The following is an 18,453-nucleotide window of genomic DNA, read 5'->3' on the forward strand; positions in this document are numbered from 1 at the left end:
ACACTGAAGAGACACGCGGGAAGAGACCATTAAAGCGGGTTTGAAGTGAGGCACTTGTGCTGAAAGTTAAAATATTTTCAACAGCTTAAGCTCTAAAAGTGGAAGCTCTCAGCACTGATCTAGTTTCAACGTGAAGCCCACTTTGTAGTAAAAGTTGCAGTCGCTGATAAGGGCTACTTTTTCACCACACTATATGAATAAACTCAGTTCATTGTAAGAATGCGCTCTAGAATTTGTGACATGTGCTCCTGATTTATGGCACACTAAAGGGAGATTTGAAAATATCTCGCATCCGCCGGTCTTCTATAACCTACCTTTACTGAATACGGGATCCGTGTAGGTAAACTGCAGCCTCTACAAATTTGTGTTTCTTCTTAAAAGATTAATGTTGCAAGATGGCTCGACATATTTGCAGCTGTTACACCACAGTTGGACAGTTCTGAGTCACAAAGTTAAACATCCCAATTAATAGCAGGTGGTCCACATCAGATTCAGCCCTCATTCAAAGGAAAATGATAATTCAATTTTGGAAAATATGCGAGCATCCAAAGCTGTGGCCTACTTCTGGTGTTTATGTTGCACCAATAACACACAGTATATGGAACGGACCTGACATGCAATATACATATATATTTACTACTGCTGCATTTGGGGGAAAAAAAAGACAAAACACATTGCACAAATTATATCTTGGTGTCATGAGTAATTAAGAGGGAACAGAAGAGGGCACAGTTTGGCTTCACTGACCTGTTGTTACCCCTGAGATTCGGTTGTCACCATTGAAAGATGGGGGGGGGGGGATAAGATGTGCGCGTAAGAGTACAAGAAGAACAAAAAAAAATCTCTAAAACCCTAAAGGTAATTCAACATTAAGTCAACATTTGCAAGAAATTAAAGTAACATCTGGAAAAAAAAAAGTTTTAAAAATTCAGGAAAAATCCTTATCCTTACCCATATTCTTAAATGAGACCAAAAAAAGGCCCTGAAATGAGAATAGCAACAGGTATCCCTCAAGATTCACTGAGCTAAAAGAAGCTATTATAAAATACTTAATTTTATACTGTGCACTTTAATTTAGTTGAAGATGAGGCCCTGTTTCCAAATTTTTTATCACCCCAAGCATGAATGGATCAGATATCTGCATTTGTTTTCATAATGTCTTTGTCCATTTATCTAGATTATGAAATCATCACTTATGCAGAATCACCAGAATGTTGGGTTTCACCCCCAGTCGCATATCTCCCATTCATCTTTTCTTTTTGACCTTTTTAATATTAAATTGAATACTGGAGAATTAAACGCTCATAGGTCATGCTCCCCGTGGCATTTCAAACCCAAGTTTTTGGCCATAACTCCAGAAATTTTACCCCGATTATGATAAAATTAAATTACGAAAATGACACAGAGGCCTAATCGGATAAGACGATTGGGTTTTATATTCGAAAAGGTGAACATCACCGATGACATAAAGTTCTGCAATAGCAAGGTTCTGGACAATATTCAGCCAGTCAGTGAGCTGAGGATCAGGGGCCTGCGCTTAATGCATTTTATTAAATTCCTCGAAAGACTTCATTAGATTCATTGTCGATTGAGGACTGATAAAGACGTAAGCTGGAACTTTGTAGAATCGCCCAACCACGAGGTGGTAGTTCTAGCTTCTGGTAAAAAGAAAAAAAAACAAAGCTCTTCAGGGAAAGTGTCGAGCATGTGATGTGTCCGAGACGGAACGATAACTACGGGGAAATCTGGGTCGGTCCCAAAACTGCCGAAACAAAGGGCGACATGTACAAAAGCTATAATTATTTAGGTTTTTTTTAGACTCTGCCAGCTAAAACCACACAAACCGCTTTTGTCCGGGAGTTTTGGGGAATGTGTGGGAAAGAAAGCTTTAAATTCAGACGGTCGGCAAGTCCTGTCGTGGAAACTGGACGTTTCACCTCTTTCCCAAGAGGTTCTTCACTTCTCTCGCTCAGTTTGCAGACGAAGCTTTAAAGCGTCTGTTTCATCCCAGAAATTGTGAATGAGCCAAAAATTGAGAAAATACATAAAGGTTCAAAGTGCACGTTTCCGTGCAGTGAGGAGATCTCATGACTCCCGTTGACTTGTTGCCAAACAGGTACAGAAGCTTCAGGCCATCTTGAAGCCGATGATGCTGCGTCGGCTGAAGGAGGACGTGGAGAAGAAGTTGGCCCCCAAAGAAGAAACCATCATCGAGGTGGAACTCACCAACATTCAGAAGAAATACTACCGCGCCATCTTGGAGAAGAACTTCTCGTTCCTGGCCAAAGGAGCCGGCCAGGCGAATATGCCCAATCTTGTCAACACCATGATGGAGCTAAGAAAGTGCTGCAACCACCCCTACCTCATCAAAGGTGAGACGGTGCTGAAAGCCCACTCAAGTTTGATCAATGTTTGGATATTTTTTGTGTGTTTCCAGCAGGCATTGCCACAGAGATTTGTTTCTCCGCATTTAGTCCTCGGGAAGTTCTGTCACTTAATAATTTCGATGCCTTAAGAGATTCTTACATCCGACTTCTGACACTAAGAGAGAGCATTTTTTTGTAGTTTATTTTTGTACACTTGTGTTGTGGCCAAATGTTTGCTGTCGCCGGCTGAAATTCAGGCACGTCGACGACTCGACAGAACCGCACGTGAGACAGGTGTTTTTTTTGTTAATATGTTCACGCTTTCGCGCCATCAGGGGCAGAAGAAAAGATCCTAGAAGACTTCAGGGAAGTGTACAGTCCCGCTGCCATTGACTTTCACCTGCAAGCAATGGTGCAGTCGGCCGGAAAGCTGGTCCTCATCGACAAACTACTGCCCAAGATGAAAGCCGGGGGACACAAGGTGCTCATCTTCTCCCAGATGGTGCGCTGCCTGGACATCTTGGAAGACTACCTCATTCAGAGAAGGTGAATGAAACCAAATCACTTAGGTACACGCTGCTCTGGTTTTTGGAAGCCACATTGTTTGATGTTCACATGTAAGCATCACACCGGGGGTGCAGATGGGTGATCTCTAGGGCGTTCATTGGCTTGCTAAAGAGGCCGGTGTGAGATAATATGAGCTTTGTGACACAACACGTTATCCTGCTGAACGTAGCCAGCACATGGGAGCGCCGGTCATAAAGGGAAGCACAACGTCAGCAACAAAACCCGGCAAGGCTGTGGAATTAAAATGATGCTTAACTGGTACTAAGGGGCTCAAACTGTGCCAAGAACATACTGTGCCAAACACACACACACACACACACACACACACAAACACACACACACACAGACAGACACAGCATGACACTGGCAGCACCCTGAACTGTTGACACAAGGCAGGAAGTCAAGACTCATCACACCAGACAATGTTTTTCCATCTTCCATTGTCCAGTTTCTGGTGAACCGCCGGCTTGTGTGTCCCGGCAACCTTCGTGGTTTTCTGCTGCGTCAATCTTCCTATTTCAGTTTTTCACTTGGCGCACCTCGGACTAATAGTTATCAGAATCCCATCAGCGCTACCTTCTACAGAAACCTTTGACTATTTGAGTATTCTTTTTTAGAAACGTCACACCCATAAGCAGGCAGAGCAACCCAGTGAAAGACACAGCTACTTTCAAAGGGCATGACGGTCAACATTTGTGTTTGTTTGACAGCCAGAGGTCTGGTATGCAATTCATTAACCCATATACTCTGAGATAAGTTTGACCGTGTGTGTGTGTGTGTGTGTGTGTGTGTTTCCGCCTGTGTCAGCAATGTTTTGACCTAAAACCCCTGTAGATTCCTGATGGAATGATTGGTCAGGAAATTTTAGATTGACAACTTGGGGGGGATTTGAGATCTAATTACTTTGTGGAATTCGGATAAGAGTCAAGTCTCTGGACATTTGTCTTTATTTTTAGTCTTTTTCTTTCACCTCTATCTCTCTCTCTCATCTGTTTTGCTGTCCTAACTTTTTTTTTTTCATGCCTCTGTTTTTGCTTCTCTCTCTTTCTTCTGGCGCCTCTCCAGCAGCCAGAGTGAACCTCAAACCATTGTAAACATATGCAGTGGCGTGCAGCTCACATCAGGCAGGATTTGCAGCAGGCCCCGCTTGCCCTCAGGGCTCCTCCATGTTGGACAAATTGGAAATTCTTTATAGCTTCTCCTGTTGGAAGTTGAGATTGGATTACCCTGTAGAGGCTCAGATTGTGGGAGGATTTGGGAACCAAAGAAATCACCAATTGCGGATTGTTTTGATTTTTTTTTTTTTTTATTTGATTTTTTTTTTAAGATAGTTATTTCCCATGTGTGGTTGTGTGGCCGAGTTTCAGCTCTTAGTGCTTCGGACTACATTTTTTATTAAAGGCTTATTCAATAAATCAATTCTGAAACACATGAATGAATTGTTAGCTCCTAATATTTTGGAATGTTTGCCTCAAGTTCAACTCAAGATACGTCACAGAGAAGTCATTAAAGAGTGAAACTTGTGTCTTGCAGGTACTTGTACGAGCGGATAGACGGACGGGTCCGTGGTAACCTGCGGCAGGCGGCCATCGACCGATTCAGCAAGCCGGACTCAGACCGCTTTGTTTTCCTTCTGTGCACAAGAGCTGGCGGCCTAGGAATTAACCTCACCGCTGCAGACACCTGCATCATCTTTGACTCTGACTGGAACCCACAGAATGACCTGCAGGTAGGTGTGTGTGTGTGTGTGTGTGTGTGTGCGCGCGTGTGAGCGAGCACGAGAGAGAGACACACACACAGAGGCATGTTTTTTAGTGCAGTACCATTCATATCTCAACCCTCGAGAACGTTTGCAGTGTGATATTTATCTGTTCTGAGCCTCCCAAGCTCCCACCGTCCTTGACATGTTCCCGTTCTGATGCGGCCGATTGAGCCGATCGTCCACCAAACCCTCTAGATAATTATTGAGCTTCAGCGCAGTCGTCCTCGAAGTGTTTCTCTCTTCTGCAGCAGGGGACCAAGTTAGTCTGAAAGACAGAGTAGCACCCGGGTTATTTTCAAATGAAACACCCGACAGGTTCCGCATCGTATGCCTCTTTGTCACCACGATAGCCACCTGCAGTTCAATTCGGTAGGAAGCAAGGTAACCAAAAGCTAAATCAAACTAACTACGTGAAGACCCAGATTCCAAGGGAAAATGATCAGATCTTTTAAGCGCGTTCAGACAAATGGCCACGATCAAAACACGCCCGGTGGGAGGAGAATCTTCACCGTCTCCACCGCGGAACAACCGGGAATTCTATCCATTTCAACACGTGCCAAATGAGACTCATCGCTGCGCTTTACACTCGGTCCAAACAAAATCTGCGCGTTCATAACATCACTTCGCTACCGCGCATCGTTTTATACGTGGAGATTAATTGATGATTTTGATCAGGCCTTTTTTTTTTTTTTTTTTTTTTTAAGTAGGCTTCACTTATTCTAATCATACACTACGTGGCTTCCCAAATTCATCACATGGCAGTAATCTTCACACCGCGCTATCTGAAAGCTTTAAGCACAACGAGGCTGAGCCGCAACGGGAGGGGTCAAGGCTTACACGGAGGAGACCGTTAGATGTCTTTGCTGCGTTTTCCGTGAAAAAAAAAAAAAAAAGATGTGATTTCATAGGTAAGACAGGCTGTGGTGTTCCAAAAAAGGACGGCTCGGGGCAGTAAGTGATTTGAGCCTTTTTCATGCGCCGATTTGCTGCAAGCCACCAAAAAAGGGAAACGATGAAATGTAGGTGAGAGAAAAAAAAAACAAAAAACGAAGCGGGAATATTGTCATTGGCTCGCCCTCACAACGTTTAGCCTGCGTCGAAAAGTGCTTCACTACTTATCTTGGGCGTTCGCCAGCGAGTGGAAAATCCGGTTTAAAGTCCTGTAGTGTGAATTGTGCTTAAGAGTAAACTTGAGATATCAGAGCAGAATCTATAAGCGCATTTATTCCGCTGTTGTTTCTCCGCAGGCCCAGGCTCGCTGCCATCGCATCGGTCAGAACAAGGCGGTGAAGGTGTACCGCCTCATCACCAGGAATTCGTACGAGAGAGAGATGTTTGACCGCGCCAGCCTCAAGCTGGGCCTGGACAAGGCGGTGCTGCAGAGTATGAGCGGCCGAGATAACAGCCTCGGCGGAGGCACCGGGGGAGGGGTGAGTTTGAGATTTGGCCAAACGGTCTGGAATGGAAATGTGGAAGCAAGTCATTCAAATTACATTGAGTTTATTTCCAAAGAGAGGTGCTTAAAACAGGGCTTCGGTTAATGAAATCCACATTGGAAGTTTACCTTGGCTGGACGATGCAGATTTTGGTCCCATCTGTCAGCACTTTAGTTCTGAAAAGAGTAGGAATCACGGTTTATTTGTCTCCGTTACTGTCCTCGTGTTTGTATTTCCTCTCTTAACACACCTCTGCCGTGCCCGCATATCTCTTTGACTCATTTTATTCCGGAGCTGCTCTTTTCTGCAGCTGTCCTGGAAACACACGGGGAAGTTCAGACTGGGAGTCGAAACTAAACGGAGTCCTTAGAGATAATGGTGTAATATTATGTGAAATTACCCTGACAGCATCCAACCTTGAGCCAAATACACATCTCTCTCCTTGCGTTGATGTCATTGCGCCGAGAGATTCTCTCTCCCCCAGTAGTTTTTGGACAAGAGCGTTTCCGATGTAGTCTGCTCCGAATAACGTCAGGAAAACACGGAAACATCGCAGATAATAAGTGGCTCGACAAAAGAAAAGGAACAACCTAAAACTTGGACCTTACGCTCAAAAAAATCCACTTGAAGTGAAACTGATCCTATTATACTTTAATCCCTCTCTGGGGGAGTGTGTCAACAGTGTGTGAAGTGTGTAGGTGGATGTTTAGCTTCAGTTTGTCCTCTGGGGATTATTTGAAATAAAGAGGTTGAGCTGTTAGCAGGTCGCCACATCTGGTTTTACTGAACACATTTGCATACTGAACAGCTATCGAGGTCAGATGTAGTTCTGCTGCTGTGGTAATTCTAAAGCTCCAACAAGTGTGTGTGTGTGTGTTTGCGACTGCGAGTGCGTGTTTATTAGCTAGATCGCTGTGGGCTTTTGTTGCAATTTGCGGCATGTGGTTCTATTGCATAAAGAATTTACAACACCATCGGGTTTTGCAATATTCCGGTGAGTCCCGTCCGCGCGTCGGCTTCTGTTTCTGAACCAGACTGCCTTGCCCCATCTCGCCTCCCAGGCGGCGCAGCAACAACTGTCCAAGAAGGAGATCGAGGACCTGCTGCGCCGCGGCGCCTACGGAGCCATCATGGACGAGGAGGACGAAGGGGCCAAATTCTGTGAGGAGGATATCGACCAGATCCTCCAGCGCAGAACGAAGACCATCACCATCGAGTCCGAAGGACGAGGATCCACCTTTGCTAAGGTAGCACATCCGCAAGCAACACCTTTGCCGTGATTCGATTGGAATATTTAAATTCTAACTGAACAGATTTGGCCGCCAGCAGTTTGTGGCTTATAGATACAAATACTGTGGATGACAAATACTGACAACCTACTGATTTCTGTGTCTATTTTCAGGCCAGTTTTGTTGCATCTGGAAACCGCACAGACATTTCCCTGGATGACCCCAACTTCTGGGACAAGTGGGCCAAAAAGGCGGACATAGATATGGATATGGTCAATGGCAGAGTAAGTTCTGCGCCACAAGTGCTAAAAATACACGCTGTAATTGATACATCAGGACATTGCACGAGGATCTGCGACTCCCGAGAATGTTACATGACCTGAAAGCCCTTTCCTGAAATTTTCCCCGGCCCCCCCTTGCTTTGCAGAATAGCCTTGTTATCGACACGCCCCGTGTCAGAAAGCAAACGAGGCCCTTCAGCGCCACCAAAGACGAGCTGGCAGAGCTTTCCGAGGGAGAGAGCGAGAATGACGAGACCAAACCTAAACTCAGGAGAAACCAAGACCGGCTCAGCAACTATGGACGCACAGAGTGCTTCAGAGTAGAGAAGAACCTGCTCGTATACGGGTAGGATTTATTAAACTAGTCAAGACCAAGTAACGGCACATGCCAAATCATGATCAACCGTTTTTGTTTGGTTTCTGTTTTTTGTCAAAACTGCCCCCCCCCCCCCCCCCCCCCAGTTTATACTTTATAAATATTTATATTTGTTCTTAAAGTCTTGTTCTTTAAAAATATGTTGACAGCAACCTTTAAGGCTGTAAACATTCACAGAAGTAAAGCATCTACAAATTCATACTAAATGTTATGCCTTTCATACCCTATCATTAAATTAGTCAGTGCCTCGTTTCCCTTTTTTTCACATGAAATTCTTGAAAAGCTGACAGTGTTTTTGTTTGGCCGTCGTCGCGGCGTAGATGGGGTCGCTGGAAAGACATCCTCAACCACGGGCGTTTCAAGAAGCAGCTGACCGACTGGGATGTGGAGTCCATCTGCAGAGCGCTGCTGGCCTACTGTCTGGTCCATTACCGCGGTGATGACAAAATCAAAAGCTTCATGTGGGATCTGATCGCTCCGACTGAAGATGGACGGACCAAAGAGCTGCAGAATCACTTGGGTGAGAAATAGCAATGCCTCTCTGCATTCGGCAGTACGCGTCATATGTGGGTCACATGGACCAGAAGCAGCGAGTTGTGGAGTAGAAATACAAAAACTTGTTTTTCATGCCCCGGCTTCTATACTTTATTCAGAAATGTGTCTAGGTTTCTATGTCTCTGATGCACCTTGACACAAAGACTTTCCAGTGCGTGACTGTGTTAATGTTTGATTCTGTGGTCGCGGCACAATGGAAGGCGACTGACTCGATAAACGGACTCAAAGAAGTCATTGTATATCCTACGTAACACTTATCGGTTCTGGTTTCCCCTTCTTCTAGGTTTGTCTGCCCCGGTCCCTCGAGGCAGGAAGGGTAAGAAGATGAAGACCCAGTCGAGCTCATTTGACATTCACAAAGCAGAGTGGCTGAGGAAGCACAACCCAGAGCACATGCTTCAGGATGATGGCTACAAGAAACACCTCAAGCACCACTGCAACAAGTAGGCGCCGCTCGTCCCACTTTGAGGAAATGGTGCGCTTAACATTTGAAGTGTTTAGTAATCGTACCGCCATGCATCAGCGTGACCCATTTTGCGTTAGGTTATGTAACGCTACATTTCCTGCACTGCCGGTCACTGCTCGAGTTTCGGTTCTAACCAGCTGGTTCAAAAGTGTCTGGCAGTGTCAGACACAGTGGCTTGACTATATGGAAATGACAACGGGAAAGTTGGATTCATCTGGAATTGAACTTTCAGTGCAACTGGTGACTAATAGTCTACTAACATTATTTTTAATCGTGCGTGGGTGAGAGTGAGCGTGTTCTCGTGTCTGTGTTTAAACCCTTATCCTATTATGGCAACTGGCAGGTGGACGTTATTCTCTTCCAGCAGCGTTTTATGAAAATATAATGTGCACGTGGTTCACATTTTGAGTGGGGCAGCTGTAATCAGACGGCACTAAAGCATCCATTGGAGCTGACACTTTTCTGATTCATTAATGGACATCATTACACGTTGGGAACACTTGAGTGATACAAAACTTAATGAGACTTCAGCGGGGCTACTAATGGCCATCATAGATCTCACTTATTTACAGGCAGAGGGGAAAGGACTGGCTATTGATATAAGCCAAATAGATTCCTGCTCCTGTGTTAAAAAAAAAAAAAAAAAGAAAAAGAAAAGGATGGCGGTGGGGGGTGGCATGTGTCTATGGGGCTTTAGACACAGAGTGCTGCAGCTTCCATAGAAAGTTCCCCATTGTTTTATGGTCCAGTAGTGCTGAATCCAGGGATTGTCTGATATGTGACACGCCGGCCAAACGGGGACACACTGTCAGCGGGCTTTGCTGACTTCTACATTTTCACTCTGAGGACCTGTGAGTGACTGGTGGGTTTTAGAGGGGTTTGGAGGGGGGGGGGGGGGGGGTCCGCCGGCCTCCTTCCTGAACCGTAAATGTAAAACAGAGGACCCGCACAGGATGGTGAAATATAGGAAATAGTGGAGATTATTCTGAAAGTTTCAACATGACTAACAGATGGCCGGGAAACCTACGGCATCGGCTCCACTTCCGTCGGTCCTTGATGTATCGCCGTCTGCAAGACAGACCGCGCAGGATTCCCAGTCTGCATTTCCTTTGTAAAGACAGCGCCGAGATCCGGCAGCCCGGAGTGAACCACACACCGCACACCCTGACAAAGGACTTGGAAAGCAAGTGATGAAGGGATGTGCTGACAGGCAGGGTAAGCAGCAGCAGCTGCTCCTGGGCGGGTCCAGTCACACAGGAGCGTGGAGGGTGGAGGCAGGCGGGGGAGGAAGTTCAAGACTTTGATTTAGCAGAGCTACGAGTCCAGACCGGTCACCACAGAAATCAATCACTCCACAAAACAGACGTATCTCAGCACGGCCGTTTTTCTTGGTCCTGTCAATGAATCAGGGACGGATTTTCGGCTCATTTATAACAATATTCCTCTAAGTTATGGTGTAACAAAGACGGAAGGCCTGGCATGCGATATTTTAGAGTGGGATTCCTCGATGTTTTCGTTGCTGTTGAGCAAAAAGCTCTTCTCGCTCCACAGACATGAATAATATACTGACATAGTTTGAATACTTTCTGCCCTCTGGAGCTACAAAATGCCCATTTTTTATTTTTCAGATCCAATTATCTTTCAGTGGTGTCCCCGAAGTTGTTTCTTTTGTTGTAATTAAGTGTAGTGTTTATGGAGACACACTCAGACAAGCTTAATGTTTGCCCAAGCCCAAACTCTCTGAATGCCGGCTTGGAAATGGAAGCGATGTAGGTGCCCTGTAAGCAGATAATTCCCATTGTCCCGTTGGGAATTTAGGCTTTTTCTTCCGTGCGATTTTTGCCTTTTTTTCCTCCAGCGCTGCATTTTGTTGTTTCTTTTTCATTTTATTTCCCCGCAACAAAACACGACAAAGTGGATTAAAAAGTACATTTCATGTTCACACACACACAACCAGCCCCGCCGCACTTTTAACACGAACCGAGATCTCAAGGCGGAGCAGACGTTAGAGACACTTCACCAGCGCACCGCTTCCCCGTCTCCGCTCAAAGCCTGCTAGCTGTGATCTGAGATCATGCATCACAGAGCTAATGTCTCCCCTGTGAGTCAGACTCCCTCTACCTTGTCAGCCTTAACTTCCCGGCCTTCATCTACTGCCAGAGCACGACCACATGATGACTGGAGAGAGACTCTCGTCTCTCGGTTCAGTCCTCGGAGCTTTGCTATCAACCCTTGTGTGAGGCCTAAACAGGAAGATTCTGCCAGCTAATTGGTCCGGCTCTGTAACGATCGTGGCGGCTCACGTACACGGTGTGTGTCCTTCTCTGTCGAAGCCAATAACGCAACACATTTGGATTAGGACTGGGCGAGGATGGCTAGATTTTAGCAAATATACTGGGTATTTTGGTTTGAGATCACGAGCGCCAAGTGGATCCAGACACCGCAGGCGTTTGTTACGGTCACTCCTCGTGCACCTTTTAAAACCGTGATTTTTCATGCATTCAGGCGGTCATTCCTTCAAAACGCATCCCCTGTCCATACTATGTATGCACTTAGAGCGAATTAATCCCAGAGTAGTCAACTCCATTTAAACGATTGTATGCGGAGGCCATGAAAATAGCTGATGACCAGTTTTAATCCTTTATACAGTCTACGAATTTAGGATTTAAGTTTTAATTGCACCTCATTTCATTCTTTTCACATTGTGTTCAGCAGGTGGCTGTGTTACTTGGGGAATGTGTGTGTGTCTGTCTGTGTGCGAGTGTTGGTTCTGCTCGCTCAGCGATTGTGCTTGGTCAGGGCTTTTTGTGACCAGTGGGTTTTCCCTGTGCAGGGTGCTGCTCAGGGTCAGAATGCTCTACTACCTGAAACAAGAGGTGATAGGAAGCGAGGCCCAGAAGGTACTAGATAACGTGGATTCCAGGTGAGTGCGACTTCCATAGACTCAGATGTTACATTTCTTTGCAAGCACATTCATTAACACGTTCATTTCGCAACAGCTTTTAGCGTCTCCGGCCGAAAAAAAACAACTATTCTTTGGACACTCCAGACATCGAAAATCCCAGCGCATGTTTTTGCTAATTTCGATACGAGACAGATCGTAACAAGTTCCGCCTTAAATACCTGATCTTTGTTTAACAATAAGCGTAGATAATGAGATGTCGCAGTTTCACAACACATTTGAAAAAGGGCATAGTTTTTGTAACGAATTAGGAAGCCGAGTGAAATGGCTGCCTCCGTGCTCCTTTCTTCGAGTGGCAAATCTCATCGTTTCCATGTATTATCAACCTGTTGAGAGAAGAAAACAGCTGATCGGCCCAAAGAATAAGAAAGCCGAAGGGCTCCACCTGCTGGCGGAAGATGGACGTCTAACTTGTTTTTGATGGCGTTTTAAAATGGGCCATAAAGCCAACCGATAGCGTGGCGATCAATAAGCTACCGACTGCATCTAATGACCAAAATCCCCATTTTTATTCATTGGAATTAATACCATACAGAGAGGATAATTAGACCTTCCTTCTCTTAAACACCGTGTTTGCACTGGCAGCAGGTCAGTGCAACTAATGGGGTGATTAATGAAGACTTGTTTCGAAGAGAAATGACGCCACCTTTCCCCAAGACCGTCATTGAGTGAGACTGATAGCGCGTCTGTTTACTTCTGAAATTCTTGCTATAAACAACTAAACGCCTCATCCTCAGTGAGATAAAGATCGGGGTGCCAGAGCCCGACCATTCTGAGCTGCCAGCCTTGTGGTGGGATTCCGACTCTGACAAGTGTCTGCTGCTCGGCGTTTACAAGCATGGTGAGCCTCCTCCTCTTTGCTTACTTTGAGCAGTTTGGCGATCGTAATTGCTTTGTTTTATTTTCAGTTTGGCCCAAGAGTGTTTTTTTTGTTTGTTTGTTTGTTTCCCCCCCCCAAAATACCAAGCCGTACCCTCTGGATTTAACAGATTCTTTATGTTGTCCGTTTTACCCGGGTATTTGTGTGCTTGAGCCTGCCGACCTATTATCTTTTGCTAACTCTGGTGCTTCCCCGTCTCCCTCGCCAGGTTACGAGAAGTACAATACCATCCGTGCAGACCCTGCCCTGTGCTTCCTAGAGCGAGTGGGACGACCGGACGAGAAGGCCATCGCTGCTGAACAGAGAGGCAATGATTTCATGGACGGGTGAGTGCACGAAGTCCTGGACCCCAAAAGAACGATTTTGGTCTCTGCTTGACTTCCACTTCGATCTAATATTTAGTGTGTAAACTTGAGTCTCCACCTGCGATAGATGACCTCGAATATTGTCTGTGTGTGCAGGGATGGGGATGATCCAGAATACAAACCCGCCCCGGCCCTGCTGAAGGATGATATGGAGGTAAAACCGCAGGAAAACCCACGTCGTTTTTCATTCGAGCGGAGGTGTCCTTCCATAAACTCACACGCTCTCTTCACGCAGGATGATGCTTCTTCTCCCGGAGACCTGGTTGTCACTGACAGTGCCGGAGGTGAGTATTAGATTCTCATAGTCCATCAAATCCATAATGACCATAAGCGCAGGCTTCCTAATGGAACAAGTCATCCGGAAAGACTGAGCGGTTTTCTTCTGAAAGGTCTGCTGTTAAATACTGCTAAATGAATGAATGGCGCCGAAGCTAACCCGCGTCTTTATCACTATTTACATTTGATTTCGATTTTATGCATGGATGATGTGTCAGTGTGGCTGAAGCTTTAATCGGTCCGATAAAGCTCAACGGAATCGTTGCCGTTCCCCATTAAAGGAGCTTAAAGCGATATCAAGGAGATTTGGCTAATTAGCGGCAATACGGCGTATTAAACTAGCAAGATGTCCACTTTATCTATTCTCACAAGTGTCTCTGTGTGGTGCGTGCGCCGTGGTTTTCTCCCGTCCAGATGCGGCTCCGTTGACGGAAGCTGAAAGTGCCTTCTGGCCCTCGTCCTCGGTACTCACTGCCCGGCTGAGGCGTCTGATCACGGCCTCCCAGCGCTTCACCAAGAGCCGGCAGATCCTGCAAATCCACCAGGTTCAGTCTCAGTCCCAGCAGACCATGATAATGTCTGCACCGCTCTGCCCGCTGCCCCCCGCCCTCACCGATACCCTCAACCCCAAGATGGTGGCAAAGATTGAGCGTCAGCAAAGGTCAGAGCACAGGAATAGACCGGCCCCTTGTTTAAAAATATTTTGGTGAATATCAGTTGCTAGTCGGACCGTTATTCAACCCTGTGACTGCAAAAATGTGTATTCATATGGACGTAACTGAACAGATGGACCCGGCGAGAAGAGGCTGACTTCTATCGCGTGGTCTCCACCTTCGGCGTCGTGTTTGACCCCAACCTCGGCCAGTTCGACTGGACCAAGTTCAGGGCGATGGCGCGACTGCACAAGAAGACGGACGAGAGCCTGCAGAAATACCTGTGCGCTTTCACCGCCATGTGTCGGCGGGTGTGTCGGTTGCCGCCCAAGGAGGGAGGTCAGAGACCCGCCAGCTCGCTCACACACGCATGCACATTTTTCCCTGATAAACACCTGAAGGGCAGAGATCTTTCCTCAGGAGGTCACTGTCACATGGCTACTTCTGGCATGATATGTATATAAAAAAAAAACCCAGTATATATATACATATATACATATATGTATATATATACATGTCCCAAACTGTTTTTTTTAATGAGAAATCACACCCAAGTTCAAGTGATCTGACTTTTGGATACATGGAGAAGAACTGGTGGCAGTAAAAATAAGTTACCGACAACTATCAGTAGCAGGAAAACCCTCCTGGATTCACCTCTGGGTGCAAATATTTTGATCCTGGTGAAGGGTCACAAGCATCGTGGCAAACAAGCCAGCTCAGCAGTGCGGAGGCACTCTGACTGATAAGGTTAATTATTTATGGAAGAATAAACTGTGGTGCTAAAACTCCAGACACAAACAGGCCTTGGGGTAGCACCTGCAGAGCAACCTGTATTTCCCCCTGACAACTTTTTCACACACTTCTTCTTCTTCTCTCCAGACGCCTCCGTGGATCCGTCTCTGACCATCCAGCCCATCACAGAGGAGCGAGCCTCTCGCACCCTGTACAGGGTAGAGTTGCTTCGCCAGGTGAGGGAGCAGGTTCTTCACCATCAGCTGCTGTTCGACCGCCTCCCGCTGTGCCAGATGAGCTCCGACCTGCCGGTGTGGTGGGAGGCCGGCACGCACGACCGCGATCTGCTCATCGGCGCCGCCAAGCACGGCGTCAGTCGCACAGATTACCACATCCTTCGAGACCCCGAACTCGGCTTCATGGCCGCCCAGCGCAACTACAGCCAGACAAAAGCTGCGTCGCAGCAGTCGCGCACGTCCACCCCGCTCCTACACCCGCAGTACCAGGCCGCGGGCTCAGCGCTGACCGGCTCCCCGCTCCCCCCGCCGGCCCACAGGGACGCCGAGCCCTGCGGGGTGGTGCCCAAAGTAGAGCCCCCCTCGGAGGGGGAGGAGAGCCGAGAGAAGCAGGGGGAGAGCTGGAGTCCTCCCCGGGCTCCCGACACCCCCACGGGTCTGGAGGAGAAACCCGTTCCTGAGGTGAGAGACAATGAGAGGCAGATGGTGGCGGCCCGAACGAAGCCCCTCACGCCCAACTCCTCGGAGAGGAAACCCAAGAAGGCCAGCAAGAGGGCGCGGCGAGAGAACAGGCGAGGCTCCGACTCAGACTCCGACGGCTCGTCCTCCAGCTCGTCCTCGCGCTCCTCTTCGTCTTCCTCCTCCTCGTCCTCTTCCTCGTCGCACTCCGGGTCCAGCTCGTCCTCGTCCTCGTCGTCGTGCTCTTCCGGCTCATCGTCGTCGTCCTCCTCTTCGTCCTCTTCTTCTGACGGCAGTGACAGCGAGGGGGAGGAAGGGAAGAAAAAAGGTGAGCACAAAAAAAAAAACCCTCTTAATGTAAAAGCCCAGTTTTTTATCATCGCTATTCAAAGTAGAAATGCTGAAAGTATATCTGAAGTAGAGGTAGTAGTATTCAAAGTGCGTTGCTTATCCGTTCCCCTGCGTTCGTCCGCGTCCTCAGTGCCTGCAGCAGCAAATATTAAGGGCTTCGATGAAGACAGTGTGGCGTCTATTGGAACGGCCCAGGACGAAACACAAGACGCCCATGTGGCCGAGAACGGCGTCGTCAGCAATTCCTCGCATCCCTCCCAGGGAGGAGGCTACATGCTGGCCGCATCCTACTGGCCCAAGGTGAGCCACGTGCACAGCGCTGACCCGTGGGACGTTTCAACGATGCGTGACCAAGCCGGGTCGCTGCCAATCAGATCGGTTCTTTGGGTCAAAGGTGTAAACGAACAGGACGTTTGTCTGTGTTTGAACTCCGGCCCACCGTTTCTGTGTGTATAAAGTAAGGGAAAGCTTCAAGAATAAGAATATTTAATATGTTTTTTTCGCTTAAGGTGGTGCTTTTTTTTTTTTTTTTTTTTGAAAAAGCACAACCTATGCAAGATTAGGCTGAAATTAGAAATAAAACGAGGAGGGCAGAGCTGTGTTCAGACGCGGCGGCGACGGCAGAAGTCCTCTCTTTTTAAAGAAAAGGCCGACAAATAAAAGCAGTCATTAATACACCCGCCTTCACTCTGAACCACAGCTTGATGGATTCCGATATTTTTGGAGCCGATACTAATAACGGCAATCAAATATTTATAAATATCAGCAAACCTCCGTTAATTTATGCACTCCGATATAATCATCGATTTTGAATAAATGAGGAAAAAAAGCAGGCCTGGGCTCAATGAGACGGCGGATCATCACACATTAACAAAAAAGCAATAAAGAGAAACACGCATGAATGTCTCTTTTTTTTGCCAATATTTTGAAAATGAGGCTAAATATTTTTTCCCATCACAATCGGAAGGAGCGTCATCGTTCGATGATTCAGGTTTAACAAGTCAGTGTGAAATCTCATTACGCGGCTGCGGGGCTTTCGACGGATGAAAAGAGTCGGCGCGCTGACATTCTGTGTGCCGCTGTCTGCTCAGGATCGCGTGATCATCAACCGCCTCGACAGCATCTGCCAGGCAGTGCTAAAGGGCAAGTGGCCAGGAACCCGTCGGGTGTATGAGCCGGGAGGAGCGGTGGCCTCCTTCTACACCACCAAGCTGCTGGACAGCGCCAACAGCCTGTGTGAGGACCCCTCTGCGTCGCCACAGGGGTCAAAGGTGACGAAGCATGTTGCAGAAAACAAGGAGTTCTCAGTAAAACTCAATGATGTATGTTGATTTCTCCCCCTCCTCCTCCTCTTCCTCCTCCTCTTCCTCCTCCTCCCTCAGCTTCACCCTAATCGTAGGACCCTTCCACTTCTGCTGCTGTGACCGATGTTAGTTGCCGTGTTCAGCATGTCGCTCTGGTTCTCTTCTTTCTTTCCTTTGGGCACGATTAGCGGGTTTTTCACTGCCTGGCAGGAGGAGAGATTAATTTAATAGCAGCCCTCTCTTTTTCCCACACACTCAATTTGAATTGGGCTCAGAGGCTGTGATTACATGAGCGCAAATCACTCAGTCATGAGAACATGAGGTTCAGTATGAAGCCTCTCTAGACTGAAGTGGTCGTGCTTTTTAATCTGATTGAAAAAGAGACCTCAGCTGTGGATGTTCTCTAATACGCTTGGAGGCGATGCGGCTATTAACTTGGCGGGGTTCTTATCAACTCCTTGCTTTTGTTTTTGCTTTTTCGCCCAAACCGATCCTCCTTTCGTTGCCACCCCCCCCCCACCCCACCCCCACACTCACCCCCCCAAATTGTCTGGATTTCGCCGTCGTCGCGGCCCCTGCTGCTCTTCATCTGTAAGACCCGGACGTCTTGTGCTGACAGCATCTCTATCTTTCTGGCATGGCTTCCCGTCGTGGTCCAGATAAGGAGTTGGATAGCTAATATGTGGAAGCGAGCACTGTGCGCCAGACGTATTTGATTTTTAGATTGAGACCTTACATGTCCGATTAGCATTAGCGACATAAAGCTAAGCACAACCTTGACTCGCTTGTTATGAAGAGACCTGTTCCACAAAAAGGTTCAAATGAGCTACTGTAACATTTACCGCAAAGATTTTGAGACAAAAATACAAAGGAGATTTGTAGCTCTGTGTCTTCCATGAAGAACCTCCACCTTTTAAGAATCCTGACCCCCGTGTCCGTGCACAGCAGGAAGGAGGACTGAAGCTGACCTTCCAGAAACAGGGTCTCCCTCTGAAGAGACCCCTGGACATGGAGGAGGGCCCCCAGGCCCAGCAACAGTACCTGGCCCGGCTTCACGACCTGCAGAGCGCCTCGGACACGGGCCTGGCCGACATCACCAAGCCACAGTGCAGCTCCCAGAACGGTGCGTTTGCGTGTGTGTGCGTGCGTGTGTGTGAGATCACTCAGGATTTGCCTTCTTTCTACCACCAGATGGCA

The 18,453-nt window shown here is 47.3% G+C and overlaps 1 protein-coding gene across 7 annotated transcripts in view; it reads left to right on the forward strand.

Moving 5' to 3' along the window:
• chd9 (chromodomain helicase DNA binding protein 9) overlaps window positions 1–18,453 on the forward strand; it is a 77,944-nt gene that overhangs the window by 53,625 nt on the left and 5,866 nt on the right. For 4 of the 7 annotated variants that reach the window (XM_086175101.1, XM_086175102.1, XM_086175103.1 and 1 more), the window contains 20 exons: window positions 2,117–2,372; window positions 2,702–2,912; window positions 4,467–4,662; window positions 5,943–6,125; window positions 7,193–7,378; window positions 7,534–7,644; window positions 7,788–7,987; window positions 8,338–8,537; window positions 8,856–9,015; window positions 11,872–11,961; window positions 12,738–12,841; window positions 13,089–13,206; window positions 13,342–13,399; window positions 13,481–13,529; window positions 13,936–14,182; window positions 14,308–14,513; window positions 15,054–15,929; window positions 16,083–16,252; window positions 17,044–17,274; window positions 18,202–18,379. In XM_086175101.1, the coding sequence (XP_086031227.1) occupies window positions 2,117–2,372; window positions 2,702–2,912; window positions 4,467–4,662; window positions 5,943–6,125; window positions 7,193–7,378; window positions 7,534–7,644; window positions 7,788–7,987; window positions 8,338–8,537; window positions 8,856–9,015; window positions 11,872–11,961; window positions 12,738–12,841; window positions 13,089–13,206; window positions 13,342–13,399; window positions 13,481–13,529; window positions 13,936–14,182; window positions 14,308–14,513; window positions 15,054–15,929; window positions 16,083–16,252; window positions 17,044–17,274; window positions 18,202–18,379 (4,030 nt within the window). The remainder of the gene's footprint in view (window positions 1–2,116; window positions 2,373–2,701; window positions 2,913–4,466; window positions 4,663–5,942; window positions 6,126–7,192; window positions 7,379–7,533; window positions 7,645–7,787; window positions 7,988–8,337; window positions 8,538–8,855; window positions 9,016–11,871; window positions 11,962–12,737; window positions 12,842–13,088; window positions 13,207–13,341; window positions 13,400–13,480; window positions 13,530–13,935; window positions 14,183–14,307; window positions 14,514–15,053; window positions 15,930–16,082; window positions 16,253–17,043; window positions 17,275–18,201; window positions 18,380–18,453) is intronic. The other 3 variants (XM_086175105.1, XM_086175106.1, XM_086175107.1) reach the window with 3 other exon arrangements.

The sequence above is a fragment of the Fistularia commersonii genome, chromosome 27 (genome assembly GCF_037954325.1).
Source record: "Fistularia commersonii isolate RoL2024-O1a breed Wild chromosome 27, RoL_Fcom_v1.0, whole genome shotgun sequence".
Classification (NCBI taxonomy): domain Eukaryota; kingdom Metazoa; phylum Chordata; class Actinopteri; order Syngnathiformes; family Fistulariidae; genus Fistularia; species Fistularia commersonii.